The 15891-nt window shown below is 40.7% G+C and overlaps 1 protein-coding gene across 2 annotated transcripts; it reads right to left on the reverse strand.

The window, feature by feature from the left end:
- Positions 1 to 680: 680 nt before the first annotated feature.
- On the reverse strand, positions 681 to 15891 carry abcg2a (ATP-binding cassette, sub-family G (WHITE), member 2a). Of its 2 annotated transcripts, none has more exons than XM_036551235.1 (16): positions 15762 to 15891; positions 14059 to 14272; positions 9687 to 9746; positions 9202 to 9316; positions 8644 to 8796; positions 7962 to 8119; positions 6539 to 6690; positions 6223 to 6324; positions 5235 to 5485; positions 3345 to 3427; positions 3091 to 3180; positions 2195 to 2319; positions 1748 to 1902; positions 1410 to 1499; positions 1184 to 1293; positions 681 to 828 (listed from the first exon to the last, which is right to left on the reverse strand). In XM_036551235.1, the coding sequence occupies exons 2-16, from the start codon at positions 14259 to 14261 to the stop codon at positions 681 to 683; spliced, it is 1995 nt and encodes a 664-aa protein (XP_036407128.1). In that variant the 5' UTR covers positions 14262 to 14272; positions 15762 to 15891. The 2 variants fall into 2 exon arrangements, with proteins under 2 accessions (XP_036407128.1, XP_036407127.1); XM_036551234.1 differs by having other exon boundaries at positions 14059 to 14277.

A 15891-nucleotide genomic window follows, 5' to 3' on the forward strand; every position in this document is an offset into this window, starting at 1 on the left:
AAATGCAATGTAATGAAAATGGAAGCAGAAAGAATAGCTTTACTTAAAACTGAGGTTGAAGCTACCTCTCTGTCATGATCTGAGGGTACCCTTCATTTGAACAAAGGGCTCAGGAGGCCAGCGCTGGAGGCAAGAATACAAACAGGACTCAAGAACATGAGAAAACTCCACTTTATAAAAGATCAAGTCATTTATTTCAGAATGTGCAATAGAAAGAATGGTTAATAATCATTTGTAAAAAAAGAAACTTTATAAATGTTCTTAAATGGTCATCATAACAGTGAACTGACTCAGTTTAGATATTTATGCTAGTTATTCAACTAAAAACATGGCACTATTACAAACATCAATCATAAATACATATTTACAAACGCTGAATAAAGAGAAGCTGCAAGAATACTGCAATAACACAGGTGAAAATATGGCACATGAACATCTTTGTTATGGAAAATTAACACTCAGACTCATGACATTGCATAAGGTTTTTGACTTCTTATTATCCTACCTAGAGCTGCTTCATGAAAGCAGTCGCTATCTATGCAAGGGCCATTTGCGAAAAATACTGAAAGCATACTTTGGTGAATGGATGATTGTAAAGCATACAGTGATCATCAGTTTATCTTGTTTTTAATAACCAGGAACAACAACAACACAAATGGTTAAATACATAACTGCTGTATCTATGTGAACTTCTTAATAAAGCGCAGCTTCAAATAGGCGATGGTCAGGAAAATGAGCGTCATTATCACCAGGGCAACATGGTTCTGCCACAGCCCCCATGTTGTGTACGTGATTCCTTGGTTTTCCAAAAACTGCTCACCTGTGCACCTGGGAATTAAATAGAGGAATCATCATCACTCAGTACCCCAAAAGTACTAATTACTGTATTTATTGCATGAAGCAGAAGTGACATGTTTCCATAAAGATGCATGCTTTCAATGACCCTGTCTGATCTTTAATTGACCAAGTACCAAGATTGACCAAGATCCATAAAGCAGATTTAGTACATACATTGCCCAGTAGATGGCACTAAATGTATATTCCTTGGATACATTTCACATCACTTGCTAGAACAACCACAACCCTGAATTAAAACATCACAACAAACCTCAGGGATATGTTCACAGTGACTCTGTGTTGGCTGACATGTTAATAGATTGAACATTTAAGAGGTGCTTCTTACGTCACGCCTGGGAAGGTGATGTTGCAGATGTCCAGTCCAGGGAAAGAGGTGGGACGAGTCGGCAAGGTGTCACAGAAAGTCAGCCCAACAAATTCATTGATCTGAAGAGCCTGATTAAAAACAAACATTTAGGACTAAAAGACCTACAGCAGATTGCAACTGTTTAACCTAGAGCAAGAAATTGGGGATATTTCAGGATTTGTTAATGATTCTGTCCAATACTTACAGTCAGGCCATAGCGAGGGATACTTAAGTACTGAAACCAGGCAAGCCAGTCCATAATGCTGGGCAGGTTCACCAGGAGGCCTGAGAAGATCTAAAATAGAGAAACACAGAGCAGATCAGATTCTGGACATGAATCTAACTGGATCAGGTTTTTATACACACATATATATGTATATATACACATATACATACAGCATAAGTGTTAAACATATATACATGTTTAACGCTTTTTGGGCACTGCATAATTCCATTTGTGTTATTTCATTGTTTTGATGGCTTTACTATTATTCTAAAATGTGGATACACAGTATATGCCTTTCTCCTGAAGAAAAGACTCACCATCATGAACACAAAGCTGATGGTCATGAAGATGTTGGCCACGGCCACAACCGTCTGGTCAGCAGAGATGGCCATCGTCATGGCAGTGGCAGTGTACGCCACCAGGGCCACCGACAGCATGAAGATGAAGAACGACGAGACTGCGGCCTTAAACCCTGCGAGGATGCAGCCACGCGGATGAGAGGGACTCGCTGTCACGGATAGCCCGCAACCCTGCATCTGACTCCACTTGCCAGGTGTTTTACTGTCCGTCTCTCTGCATCATGGCGATGCAGCGACCGATTTTAACCATGAGGTGGGGCACTGCCATCTGTGATTGCACTCATCTTACCTTTTACTGGACCCAGCAAATAAGGCAAAACGAGTTATTTACCATTCAGACCCAGGAATATGGCTTACATTTAATCACTTAATAATGTAAAGAGGAAAAAGCATTTTATTTCTCACCGATCATGAAGTAAGCCACGCAGCTGAAGACTATGGCAGGAATGGTTCGAAGGGTGATGATGTCAGACAAGATCTTTGAGAGGAAATATACCGATACCCTGTAGTAGCCACTGATATACTCATGCCTGTGGAACAGAAAAAAAACAGCATTTAACTGTAACACTGTAAACAAACAAACCTTTACTGATCAAACATTGTGCAAAAGAAGTTATTTTATTTCAGGGCTCCGCCCCCTTAGCTGCGGTGTTTTGTTTTTCCCTGTCCATGTGCTTTTTGTTTTCCTTGTGTTCCAGCCCCGCCCCGCTCCCCGCCTGGTCTCCGCCCGCCTGATTGCCCCATCGCCTTCACCTGCATCCCATCTCGTTGTCACCCCAGCCCTATATCTTCCCTGCGTGTCTCTGTCTTGTTGCTAGTTCGTTTCAGTGTTTCGACCCGTTTCGTCCCCGCCGTAGTTTGTTCCTGTGTTTTGACGTTGCCGCTTTTCCTGCCTGCATCCCGACTACGATTCTGCCTGCCGCCTGGACTCGATCGCCTGATTTCTCGCCTGCCTGGTTCATGACTCTGTCTGGTCCGATTCCCCGACTTTGGATTTGCCCCCGGACTGCTTCTCTGTGTTTTGAACCCTGCCTGTCTTTGATCGTTCTACTGCCTGCCGTTTTCAATAAACGCCCGGAACCTGAAAATCACGTGGTCCGCGTTTGTGTCCCAGTCACCCCCCTGACATTTTATCCACCTGCTTAATAGCTGTATGCACACACTGTATACCTATTGAAATGGAATGAAATGGCGGTGGAGCATAATTGATGTGCCCAGACCCAATCTCTGTAAAGCACTGTGACATCTGAGGGAAAGCCCCATTGGATGAGATGAACAGGAATTAAATGAACATGACTTACACAAAGAGTTTCCTTTCTGTGATGAAGAGTTCAGCAGCAGACAGAGACCCAAAGCACTGGTTGGTGGTGATGAAGAACAGAGCTCCCATCCTGTAAGCGCAGCACACACTTAACCTGGAGAAAATTCCTCCACAAGTACAGCACAGGCTATGGTGTAGGGAGTCCTCTGGTGCCAGATTGCTGCACCATTTTAAAGACCCCTCCTTCCACTGTAAATCAGTTAGAAATTCTGAAAGGATTCATTCATGAATTACCGGTTCTGTATTCCACTTTGGTCAGCTTTGACGCCAAAAAATATCGCTCCCACTATGAGGGCCAGGAAGAGTGTCACTGCCACCTAATGAAGAGTGTAAAAAAGCAGCACGGAGTCATACATATTCATTTCTATAGAGACATGAGACATTTCCAAAAACAACAGAAAAGCACTGTGGCAGTGAGGACTAATCATTCAAAGTACATGACAGTTTGCAATTAGCAATTATTTAAGCTACTGGATCTACACTCTAAAAAATAAATAGAAGTCAAAAAAGTTTTTAAAACAGTTACAATTCACTCTTCTGGTGACTAGGAATGTTCCACTACAGGATGTTAACCAGGGATGTCATATCAGTTTTTGATGGTCGTATGTATTGTGATTTTTGTTCCAACCAATTCTCTTGACTTAATTAGTCCAGATAGTTAATTAGCCATATAAATTCTCAATAGTAAATTTCCCAAAATGCATAGTAACATACACACACTTTCACAAACAGTAAAAAAGAGAAAAAAAAAGAATAATGGTTGAGTAGAGGTTAGGGTTAGGGTATGAGCCAGACACAGACAAAACCAAGAAGCATGAGCTTCCTAGAGGGATAAAGTCTGACAACTTTATTCATATCCAACCTTCATCCTTTATCCAACCTTTATCCGCCTTTCACCACACACCCTATGCAGGTTATAACCTTGACACAGACAGATTCAGCAACCCAGGGATGAAACTATGCCTAAATTTTAAACGCTTTGTAGTTACCTCCTCCATGGACACCACCATAAAGTGCACTAAGATCCTTGACAGGCACTATAAAAAATGCATTTCATTTATACATTCATTCATTTTAAGACCAAGTCTGAATTGAAGACCCACTGAGATCTTCTCAAAAGCTCACTTTCTCCTCTTGTTCTCTTCCAATGAGAGCAGTGTCATCTGGTCAGTGTGCCAGGCAGCGACCAATGGCCTTACTTAAAGGCGCGATTAAGCGATTAGCACAGGGATACCTGGCCTGCAAATGGCTCTCAGAGCAAAAGGCTAAGCTGGTGAGGTCAAGCCTCTTTCCTCCTGATTCCCAGAGTTCTTCATGTGGAAGTGCTTCGGGGGTCATGATGCCATCATGTGATGGCCCTCACCGGCGCTAAGACCTTTAGTGGCCAGCGGCCTGGGTGAGATATATCACTTCAAATCCTGTCGGCGGAGGCAACATCAGGGTCGCGGCGGTCACAAAAGCTGCTTTCCTAAGCTGGGGATTATTATTTGGTGCCAATTAGTACTTAATAAACCTTAAAGTGAGTCCTCTTGATGGCATTTCATCGCAATCTGTCACTAATGAGTAGGAAAAGTTTCCCAGTTAAAAGTGGATTGCGGAGGCAAAGGGTCCATGGAAAAGAGTCCTGATTAGCCTAAAGTCACTAGCATGGTTAAGCCCTGTCATGAGGTCACTCACAATAGCACATGCATTTCCTTTTTTCACAGCACGTCTGAAAGGTCTTATCGGGATCGGTGTGACAGGCTGCTAAACATTTCGAAGCATTCTGTCCAAAACAGTAACTTGACCTTTAGTGCTGAAATATTTTTCTTCAGATGATTTTCAGACATACTGGGAATAGCCAAACAATTCGCTGACCATTACTTACAGTCAGTGAAAATGTTCATAATGTTGATGACATCATGATGTCACTTAAAAAGGTTTTTGACAATATTATCAAACCATAACCAATTAATGGACAAATGAAACTGCCTCCAACATCAAGAAAGAGAGCAGTAACAAAATGAAGGTGACATGCTTGAGACAAAACTTCCTGGTAAGCAATTAAAACAAATACACAGTCTTGTCACTGTAAATCACAGAGCCGATGCATCTTTCCCATCAAACCCATGACAAAGGGCGTACCTGAGCAATAGAAGTCTGGGGGTTTAGCAGCAGGTTCCGGAAAGTTCTCTTCAGCACCCACTTGAACTGGTGAGTGAAGGAGGTGTTGTAGGTGATGGTGCGCGACTTGGGCCGGGTGGCACACTGCTTGCCCTTGAGGATCTTCTCCAGAGCAGCTTGGGTGTCTCTGTGGTATGTACTCTTCCTGTACTCCTCCACCAGACGCTCCTCAATACTCTGCCTGGAGCTGCTGCTCTCCTCAAAGTCTGGGTCTGTGAAAGAGGGTCCAACAAAACATCAAATAAAACAGAAACATTTTCTACTTATTTTCTAACCAACAATTACGAGGTTTTTGAAATTCCTTCAGGAGTATACAATCTTACATTACATTACATCATTGTCATTTAGCAGACACTGTTATCCACAGCAACTTACACAGATTACAATTTTATCCATTTATACAGCTGAACATTTACTAAGGCAATTTTGGGATAAGTACCTTGCCCAAGGGTACAACAGCAGTGCCCCAGCAGGGACTCAGACCAGTAATCTTTCAGTTATGAGTCCTGCTCCTTACTGCTAAGCTACACTGCTGCCCCTGTAAGTATCTCTTCCTGCAAATAACTGTCAGGTAACATCTCATTGATTCCTTTTCCATCACTCCAGATGATGTACTTTCTACTGCTCTAGAATTGGTGTAATTCCTTTAGGTTAAGTCTCTATCTATCTATGACACTGTTCACAGGAAAGTCACTGTACAACCTTCCCTTTATACAGAATAGCACGCTAAACCAAATTTCACTGATTGACTGATTAACTGATGAGAATATACTCTAATGCAAAGACTTTCTGACCTGGAGCACATGGATAAAAACATGAGGGCTATGTGTGAAGGTGGACAGTAAAACAATAACAGGACGCTTTTTTCAAAGGCCTGCTCAACATGGTCACATATGGGTGAGAAACCTGGGTCAGCAAAATCACCCTATGTGACTTTTACAAGCCACACCTTCTGTGTTCTGAATTTTGGACAATGCAACTGCTGTTGAATCTCCATTGATAACATCGAGAAAGAAGTCAGCTGGGTTGTTATGGGCTTCACAGGCATAACCTGAAACACAGTACAAAAAGCCAGTACATTTCAGTTACCGTATCATTAATCCTGCCTTGACCTTTGAATCACTAACACGTGCCTTTTAACATGATTTGTGTACATATAATCTATTCTGTTCGTGGCTCTTAGTAATACAGATAGTATTACAAAAGCAAGACATAACTCAAGGTAATCAGACAAAGGAAGTGCACAGAGTACTATTAAAACTCACCAATGTTAGCAAAGTAATCTAGAGTTTCCTCGGCAGGCCCATGGAAAACCTGCTTTCCGCTGACCAGAAGGGTGAGGCTGTCAAACAGGCGGTATATGGAGTATCTGGGCTGGTGTATGGACATGATAATGGTACGTCCATGACTGGCCATTCTAGCAGGGAAGCAGAACGCAGATAGAGAGCTGGTTACCAGAAGTTCTGAATGACGACTTGAGTGACATAACCATTCATGACAGTTCATTCACACCTTTTCCCACCGACACAAATACAGTGATGTAATTGATTGTCTTTGTTTGGGTTGTACCTTGCGTGCCCAGAGGTGTGAGATGTTGAAATTATGCCTGCCAAGCATTCGTAAAAACAGCCTGTCAGGTTAAATTTACCTGTGATTGTTGTACGTTGAAATGTTGAGAGGCAGTATGGCTCTATTCACCACTTAAGACTATTTATGAAAGACACCAGTATCACCTGTTCTAAAGAATGAGGCATGCATTACATGCTTTGAATTGTACCACACCAAGAATTCCAGTTATTCAATTGAGAGGTGGACCCTTGGGCTAGACCCATGTGCTGCATGACTGAGTCAATCTTGGCATTTCTGTAGATAAGGCATACTGCTAACTACATCAGTCTGGCAGACTCATATATATATACTTATGTGCAGACAATATGACAACACCCTCATGTCGCTGTTGCTTATGGTTTCTTTCTTTTATCACCACATTCCTGTATCTTTGTGCACTTTCACAGTTTATGGAGGTCCATAGTAACAGTACTGTTGACTCACACATGTGTTGTTACTGAAGGAAGGAAGGAGAGGACAGGAGGAAGCACGAAACAACATATATAACATACGAGGTTAAAGGTAGGATGAGCTGGGGCTGTAAATCAAGGTAGTTCTGTTTGTCCTGTATGTTAGTCTGAATATGGTCACCACAACATGCAGGGAACAGACAGACCACCAATTACATTTATAACAGAAAAAAATTCAAGAGTTCATCCATCATATTGGTTTAGTTTTCCCCTCAGCGCAACCACATAGCAAAGGCTGCAGTAAGTTGGAGGGCAATTGGGGTACTTATTATTTATAAATAAAGCAGACATGACTTCTGTAGATTCATGCACACAAGGTTGATTTAAATTCTTCATCTGCCAGGTAAGCCAGTATCTTGCAATGACAAGTGAATTAATCAAAACAACTGCATGCTTGTCAGTAATGGCATACTTTACCTAGAGAACAATCCAATCTTTCTCTCTGCAGATGGATTAACATGTTGTGTGAATGATGGCAAGTGGCTAATACTGTATATCACTTTGACTACAGTGATAGGTAAACCTGTTAGGCAGTTTATTGGGATTGGCCATCAGTTGAATTTGACACTGGTGATTGACTGACGTCCTCCGAATGACGCAGAGGTTTTACCTCTTCAGCAGCAGAAGAACAGAATTAGCGGTGCTGGCATCAAGCCCAGTGGTTGGTTCATCAAGGAAAAGCACAGAGGGATCAATGATGAGCTCCATGCCAATATTGGTCCTTTTTCGCTCACCCCCAGAAATTCCCCTGATCATCTGGGTTCCAACCTACAGAGCAGAGGATGTGAAATCACTGAACAAGCCTGTCATATTTCAGGTACAGAAATCCTAGAGGCAACAAGATACATGAAGACTGAAGTTGACCTAAGAATTGTTGAGTCATACATCAAGATATGATAGTTTCATCAGCAGATATGAACTTCCACTCAATCAAAACTTGAAGGTTGTGATGATATAGGTATAGCAGTACTTTTATTTGGCTTGGAGTCGAATGAAGGAATCGCACCCTGTAGAGGATGGAGATTGCTGACCCTCCATTTGAACATCATAATTGGTGAAAAGGAAGGGGAGAGATGGGGTGAAGGAGGGAAGCCGTGAAAGATTGGCATGGAAAGAAAGTGGTGAGTGGGACCTTTATACTTGTGAATGGGTCCCGTTTGTCTATGTTCAGTTAATCGCGTAGGGATTGTCTGAAAATTCTCCTCCTGAATATTTATGTGCAACTTCAACTGTCTGCACTCTCTTTAAAATAATCAGCTGGTATGGTGCCATGTTTCCATCCCATTCCTCACCTTTGCGTCAGCCACTTTGGTGAGACCCAGCTGTTTAATGAGCTGGTTCACCCTCTCCTCCTTCTCCTGCTCGCTCACTGAGGTGGGCAGCCGCAGGGCGGCCGAAAAGCGGAAGTTCTCCCTCACTGTCAGAGTTCCCATCACGACGTCATCCTGGTGGAGTGCAAGCAAGCACACATTCAGTACGGACAGCCAATGTGGATGAGGAGGCAGGGAAGAACTGAGCTTGCTTGTCAGCAAGTGGGCAAGTTCAATAAGCATTTGTCAGAAACAAGGAACTGTCATTTTTTGCTAATATCAGTTGATAAAAACATATTTGCTGATGCATGTAGAATGCATTGGGGTAAAAAAAGGTCATGCTAAATGCAATTTAACAGCAAGTGATCATTCAAGAAGCAAATCTTTCAGAATTTATCTAGTAAACCAAAAGGTGGTTAATTTACCAAAAAACAATATCATTCACATTGGCTTTGAAAGTCTCTGACGAGTTTCAAAACTCATGGTTCTGACTCAAATGTTGCGCTTGATATGCTTAAGGGTTTTCTTCATTACACAAACCTGGACAACGTAGCCAGAAAGGCACTTGAAGTTTGGTGGCTGTGGGGCCCCATCAATCAGTACTTCTCCAGACAGTCCAGCAGGGTCTTTCCTGGCTGCCAGGACGTCCAGGAACCTTAAAGCACAGCCGAAAGTCTATTACAGACACAACTATTGAGGTGGCATTATATTAATTAACTAATTTACTGGTTAACTGAGGTAGGCTGGTCCAGAATAAAACAGAAGTACTGCAACCCAGAGTTCAAATGAATGACTGCATGCCCAGTTCAACACTGTAACCATGACACCACATGCCCTCCCATGTTTACAATGTCTTACCATATAGTTTCCATGTGCATGGCTTTTTATTTTCAAAGAAAAATCAGATGTGCCCCAGAAATCTTCACATCATTTTTTATAGTTTACCATGAGCTAACCATCTGCGCCATTTCATTTCTGCTGAATCACCGCAGCTGTCTCAAAGAATGACACTTAGCTACACTTACGAGGACTTTCCACTTCCTGTTGCTCCCAAAATAGCATTCAGTCCTGGTTTCATGATCCCACTGTAAGAAAAGCAATTCATTAAACTCAATACAGAGAAAGGTGCAGCATTTTCATCTTAGTATTAGTAAGCAGTTTTGAATAACAGAAGATGCTGCAATAGTTGTTGGTCAGTATCACTAATCTAAACCACAACAGAATCTTTTAACCAAACAAGGTAAAACAGTATTTGCTTTGAAGAAACTATTGCATTACTTCTCCAAAATTATACAGATCTCAATAGCAAATGCTTTCAGTAATAAAATCTGGATGATTCATTTGACAATCAAAATCCACATGATTACTATGCGAATGAACCCCAACACAAAATTCTGATTTCCAAATCTTTATGTATTAAAAACAAACTGTATCAATAAATACTCAATAAAAGGGAAGTCTCAGATTTCTTTTGACAATGGCTTTACACTTTGTTCAAAAAGAATTCTAATACAGGAACTACTAAAGACCATTTTAACTGAGCAACTGAAACAATGGCAAATTCACAGATCTAAACAACTATAAACAATTAGTCTTACATAAATGAGATTTGCACACAACATGAATTAATCATGGAAAAATTGAATGTTTTGATACTATCACTTAAACAGACTGCTTACTGTTATCCAGCGCCTTATCTAATAGGCTTCATTCTTAACTTTGTAATCTTATCAAGCTCTGTCACACTCCGTGTCTTTGGAATCGATAATGCGAGTTATTTAATCACCCACTGCTGCTGACTGACAGGATACAATCTGTGACATTTTAGAGGTAGAACTCTGAGGATATGAAAATCTATTGCAAGGAGGGAGAATTCAAACTGTCTTCAGAGAGTGACAAAAAAATGCTGATTCATACAGCACGCGCACAAAAGAGAAAATGCCAGCTAATCTTTCTGGCTGCGTGGAGTTGCACAACACATATATATACTTACATAACATATTGTCAGTTGATGTTATTTACGCATACAAAAGTTATGAGTAGAGGTCTATGAGTATAGCATATCACATGACTACACATAATTCTGCTTTCTGGCAGGCTGTGCTATGGTTCGACAAAAGAGATTATAACCAAGAAACCATGCTTAATAGCATATAATTAACACCATGAACCAAAGGCTGAAAACTTGTGTGAAATGATGTATTCTTCCCTGGGAAATGTCAAGTATGTTTAATGCCAGGAGGAAATCCGGTTGCTTGTTGTTCTGTGTGGTCAGGACCACCAAATATAGACAAACTTTCAATGAAAATCTCAACACTTCTCCTTGGCCTGCTCTGAAATTGAAGTAAAGAGAGCAAGACTAGCGGAATGCTATTGTGTTGCGCTCTGATGGAATACTGCAAACAGAAGATTCCAAACTACAGCAGGTAAATGGTAGATGCAGGTTTAATTCTGCATTTAGCAGCCTGCATTTGGGACCTGCGTTCGGAGGTGGCAAGGGAAGCCACAAACGGGGAAGGCAAAGAAATGAGCCTTTCCTTGATAATCATTCTGAACATGTTCTGGATTGTGCTGCATGACTGAGAGCCATGCCAGTCGTAAATAAAGCGTGCCCATTAGCAGCGGATTCATTTTCACTTCATTGCATCTGTGATAGTTATTCAACACATAGCATTAAAGCACTTCAGTTGTAAAAACAGGTGGTTTGAAGTTAAAACAAATCTCCAATCTCCTTGTAATATATAATTTGTCATTCCATTGTGAAATACACAATGGTATAATAATGCTATGAGAGTGAACACAATAAAATAAAAAAGAAGGGTGAGCACTGTTTAAAATGACAAGTTTGTCACTTATACTTTGGTACTGCAGTAGAAACACTATGACATACTTTAACTTTTGATGATTATACAGCCTATCACTAGTATTTATATGCCCCCAGAACCTGCAGCAGAGACAGAAAATATATGATCTCCCATCCCTATGGCTGGGATCAGGGAGGAAAAAAGACAGAGACACACGTGAGTACAACAATAGGTATAGACGCTGTGGAGTTACAGAACACATCGCGTTACAAAACAGGTGATAAAATATCTCCACGCGTGCTGTAGTGTTGCAGGAAGTGGCAGACAATGGTGGCCTGCAACGTGATCTTCACCTCTCCCACACATTCTGTTAATGATAACACAAGTTCAATAAAGTCTGAGGGATTTATGACTCCAAACTCCAAATGGCTTTCATAACACATATGGCCTGACTTACAGGACATAAAAAGCACAATTAGTAGGCAGTGACTACTGACGGGGGGAAATTTGTCACAGCCTTTTAGCTCAGGTTTACCCTTTCGCTGTCTCTCTCCTTCTGTTCAGTCTCACTCAGCCCATAAAATTCTCAGTGCTTTATGTCCAGAGAAATATTCCACAAAAGCAGAACTATAAACGTGTATCTGTTAATCTCTCTTAATTATCAGCATAGACAATTCTACTGCTGAAAGTCCACTCACTATAGGCTTGTTCCTAGAAATGAGTAAAAAATTTTTTTACTCAAATTTAGGGATACACCTTTCAGAGAACCCGAGTTGCAACCCGAGTAGTGAGTAGTATTTTCCTTTACGTTATAGAGTACGCACACACACAACACGCCGCTACAGCCCAGATTATCATCGAATTTTTAAGATTGCTCAAATGGCACAGCAGCTGAATTGCTGGAATTGTCATCAAAACCTCATGAAGGTCAGTGCACTGGTGTTCCTTCAATTTATTCATATTAATTCACAGGAGAAATACACATTCTGATGCATCAAACTTCACTTCATCCTTGGGAAATCCCTTATGACTTGCATATGACTGCTTATCACCAACACCTACTCGGAACACAACCACCTACAATGGTTCCCTGAAAAGGCTCTCTGGATTCTAAACTCTCATGCCTTTTGTCACATTTTTGCACATAGTTCTATCAGGATCCTGCTCTCCAGCCTGACAATGGATACTCAGTTTTATTGGCCAGAGTAGAATGGAATGCCATTACCTCAATCACTATGCTGTTGTGCCAAGGCCTGGGATTTTTTTTTTTCTTGGTAAATATCTGACAATAGAAAAACTTCCATATATAGCAATCAAACAGTTGGCTAACACATTATTGTGCAAATCACTAAATATCATTGTTTCTCGGCCAGCTTTTATCTCAGACAATGAGTTGGAGACGGCAGGGGGTTCTGCTGGTGTTTAGAGTGAGGCAGAGAGCACACTTATCTCAGCCTCCGTATGCCACGGGGAACACTACCCACAGGTCATAGCGTGTCTTTGAACAGTGAGCTTTCTGAAGCTGATTATCACACATGATATTTTCACACAACAGAAATGGGGGATGGGTGGCTACAAAAACACAGGATGAGAAACACCCCAATTCCAGCAGAAGCCCTGGCCAGCAGTCAGGTTTTTTTTTCTTGGAGCATGAACTCAATCCACAGAAGTTCCCCCAAAATACATGCAGATAAAGGTTAACTCTTCTTTGACAGTGCTTACAACTTTCACCATCAGAGCAAGCTTGTTTTGGCCAGTACCTGCTCCTTTGGTCTGTAATTACAATTAAACTGGCTGAAGTACTTCCATGAGACTAAAATAAATTGTAAGATAAAACTGTTAAATGTTCACACATTTTTCTCTATAAACATCTACTGCATGACCTTGATATATTCCACCAAAACTTTGGGGATTGGCAAAAAAAATTCCAGTAATTGTTCACTAATGGAAGAGACTAAAAATTCAGTTATCAGTATAAGTCAAAATTTACAAACACCACATTTCTGTTTCCAACAGGTAGGGTGTGGTATTTAGCTTTGGTAAGACATTAGGGCCTTGAGCTATTACAAATATTTTGAAGGAAATTCCACAATTGTTACCTTATATACAGTATTTCAGATTCATGCAAGCAATTTGTCTGGGCATGCCGACAATATTCTGGTGGAGTTCACAACTAAAACTCAAGCTGGTCTTCATAAACTACAGGTTTCCTTCCTTTGATTCAATAACATCCTTTAATAATCACAATAAAATATTAAACTTGAAAGGTTACTTCCCCTGGAAACACTGGCGTTATTTTTAGACACAGAGACCAACAATTGACTGCAGAAACTCACCACATGTCAAATGACACAGATGAAGACTAATTTGGATTTGAGAAAATACATCAATGTTTTGCAGCCCACAAGCAGGAACAGGGGCAGAGGGGTTGTGTGAAAGCCTATAAATTATATGGATATTGTGATCTCAGGCACATTCAATTCTGTACTTTATAGATCACCAACTGAATTCAAGATGATTGGCACATGTCATATAACAGTTTAACAAAAAATGATTTTTTTCAATTTCAGTCACAGTGAGAAAATGCACTTACTTCAAGTCTACCAAGATTTCTTTAGTAGTGACCTTCCTTTTGCACAAGGGCCCGCTCTTGAGTTCCACACTGTACTGGATGTTGTGGAAGCTGACGGTGGAGCCGTGCGGAGAGTTCATCGTGCCTCCCTGACCCTTGGAAGCCCCATTGGAGCGACTGCCCTCTGTCATGGCGATGTTGACGTGATTGGATCGTTCCGTCATTTTTCAGAACACTGGCCTCAATAAACAAAGAACATTGCACAACATTACGTTACAAGCAGAGTGGAGGGTATTTCAGATAAAAACTGCGATACTGCTGCACTACACACTTTGTAGACATTGAAGGTGGTCAGGCATCACAGCAGGGGAGAGCAAATTTGCAGGTGCTCTGAGCCGTCTATGGGGCAGAAAGCACACATTCCTGTACAGTACATGTTGAGCCCTATGTCAAACTATGTTAGCCTTCAGCAAAACTATGTGATTTTTGTCTTATCTGCAGTACTAGAAACGGTTTAGAAAGGAAGAGAAATGTCAAAACAAAAATGTAACGACTAAATAATTTAACAATCATAGTTTACTATTCAATTCAATTAAAAAGTGTGTGTTTTCAGTCTGTATCCTAATTAAGGCACAAACTCAAATTGCAGCGTTATTTGCTCCTGTGAATTGACCCCACGGAAAGATTTGCGTTTTGCTTAAATAAATTTGTAAATGAGGACAATCATGGGCTTAATATTACTGTCGCTATACCAGTGAGCTTATTATTCAGACTGGCACATCATTACAATAATTATATTAGACATACATGGGTATTTACTCAGGTGCTTTTAAAAAATAAGACCATTTTAGAAACAACGCTCTAAAACGGGACGACGGGCACACGAACAACACTAAGAAAAGAAATATCAGAGATGTTGGGCAATATATGCATATTTGCGTAGCCCTATAATGCACATATACAAGGTAATTTGTAAATAACATTTGAACCGAGTATTTTCATTATAGGGTCTAAGCTCAAATTGCTTACCAGAAGAAATATTGTCATTTTTACAACACCACGCCCAATACAGCATATTGATTTAAAATGTTGCACATATTTTAATAATGCATTGATTCAATAATCAACAAGTGAATCAACAATTCAACGAGAATAGCACAAATCGGTTAGAGGCCGATTAAGATGCTATCTAAGGAAGCCATACCTTTAAAAAGCGTTACGGACAGGTTTCTGAACACTAGGTCACTCACCGCACAGATACGCAACAAGTTATACAAGTTGCACTTTCTCCCATTTACTACAGACTTCACATAAAAGTATATTTTCAGGGTATGAATGTTTCAGGCTGTTGCAAGCATATAGTTATTTCAGAATGCAATTTTCAGAATGACAAAATATTGACAAAATTGAGACAAAAATGTCTTATCGAATACTGATTTCTTATAAATTACACGGTTTGGTAATTTAACGACCGATTTGGTGGTCACCTTTTTTGCTTCCGTTTTCAGTTTTGTTCCGTCACAAAAAAAAAGCTTTATTTAAAAATATCAGACTTAGTCATAATTTTAGTAAATAGTTTTAGCCCTCTTTTTTTTGCATACAAACGTGTACGATCTCTAAAACATTCAATATCTTGCCATTAAACAAACCGCAATATTTACATTTAGGCTTGGGTAGAACCTAACTCGCAATGGATTTTGAAGATAACGGTGCACAAAGCTTACCCTCCTCCAGAAACGTACAGGCGTGACCGATTTGAGGCGCTGAGTTGTCTGCACTCCCTGAAGACCAGTCTCCCTGTGACGTTAAATATATGGACGTACGCCCGTGGGAGTTTTATGATAGCCTGTGCAT

Source organism: Megalops cyprinoides, chromosome 18, assembly GCF_013368585.1.
Source record: "Megalops cyprinoides isolate fMegCyp1 chromosome 18, fMegCyp1.pri, whole genome shotgun sequence".
NCBI lineage: Eukaryota > Metazoa > Chordata > Actinopteri > Elopiformes > Megalopidae > Megalops > Megalops cyprinoides.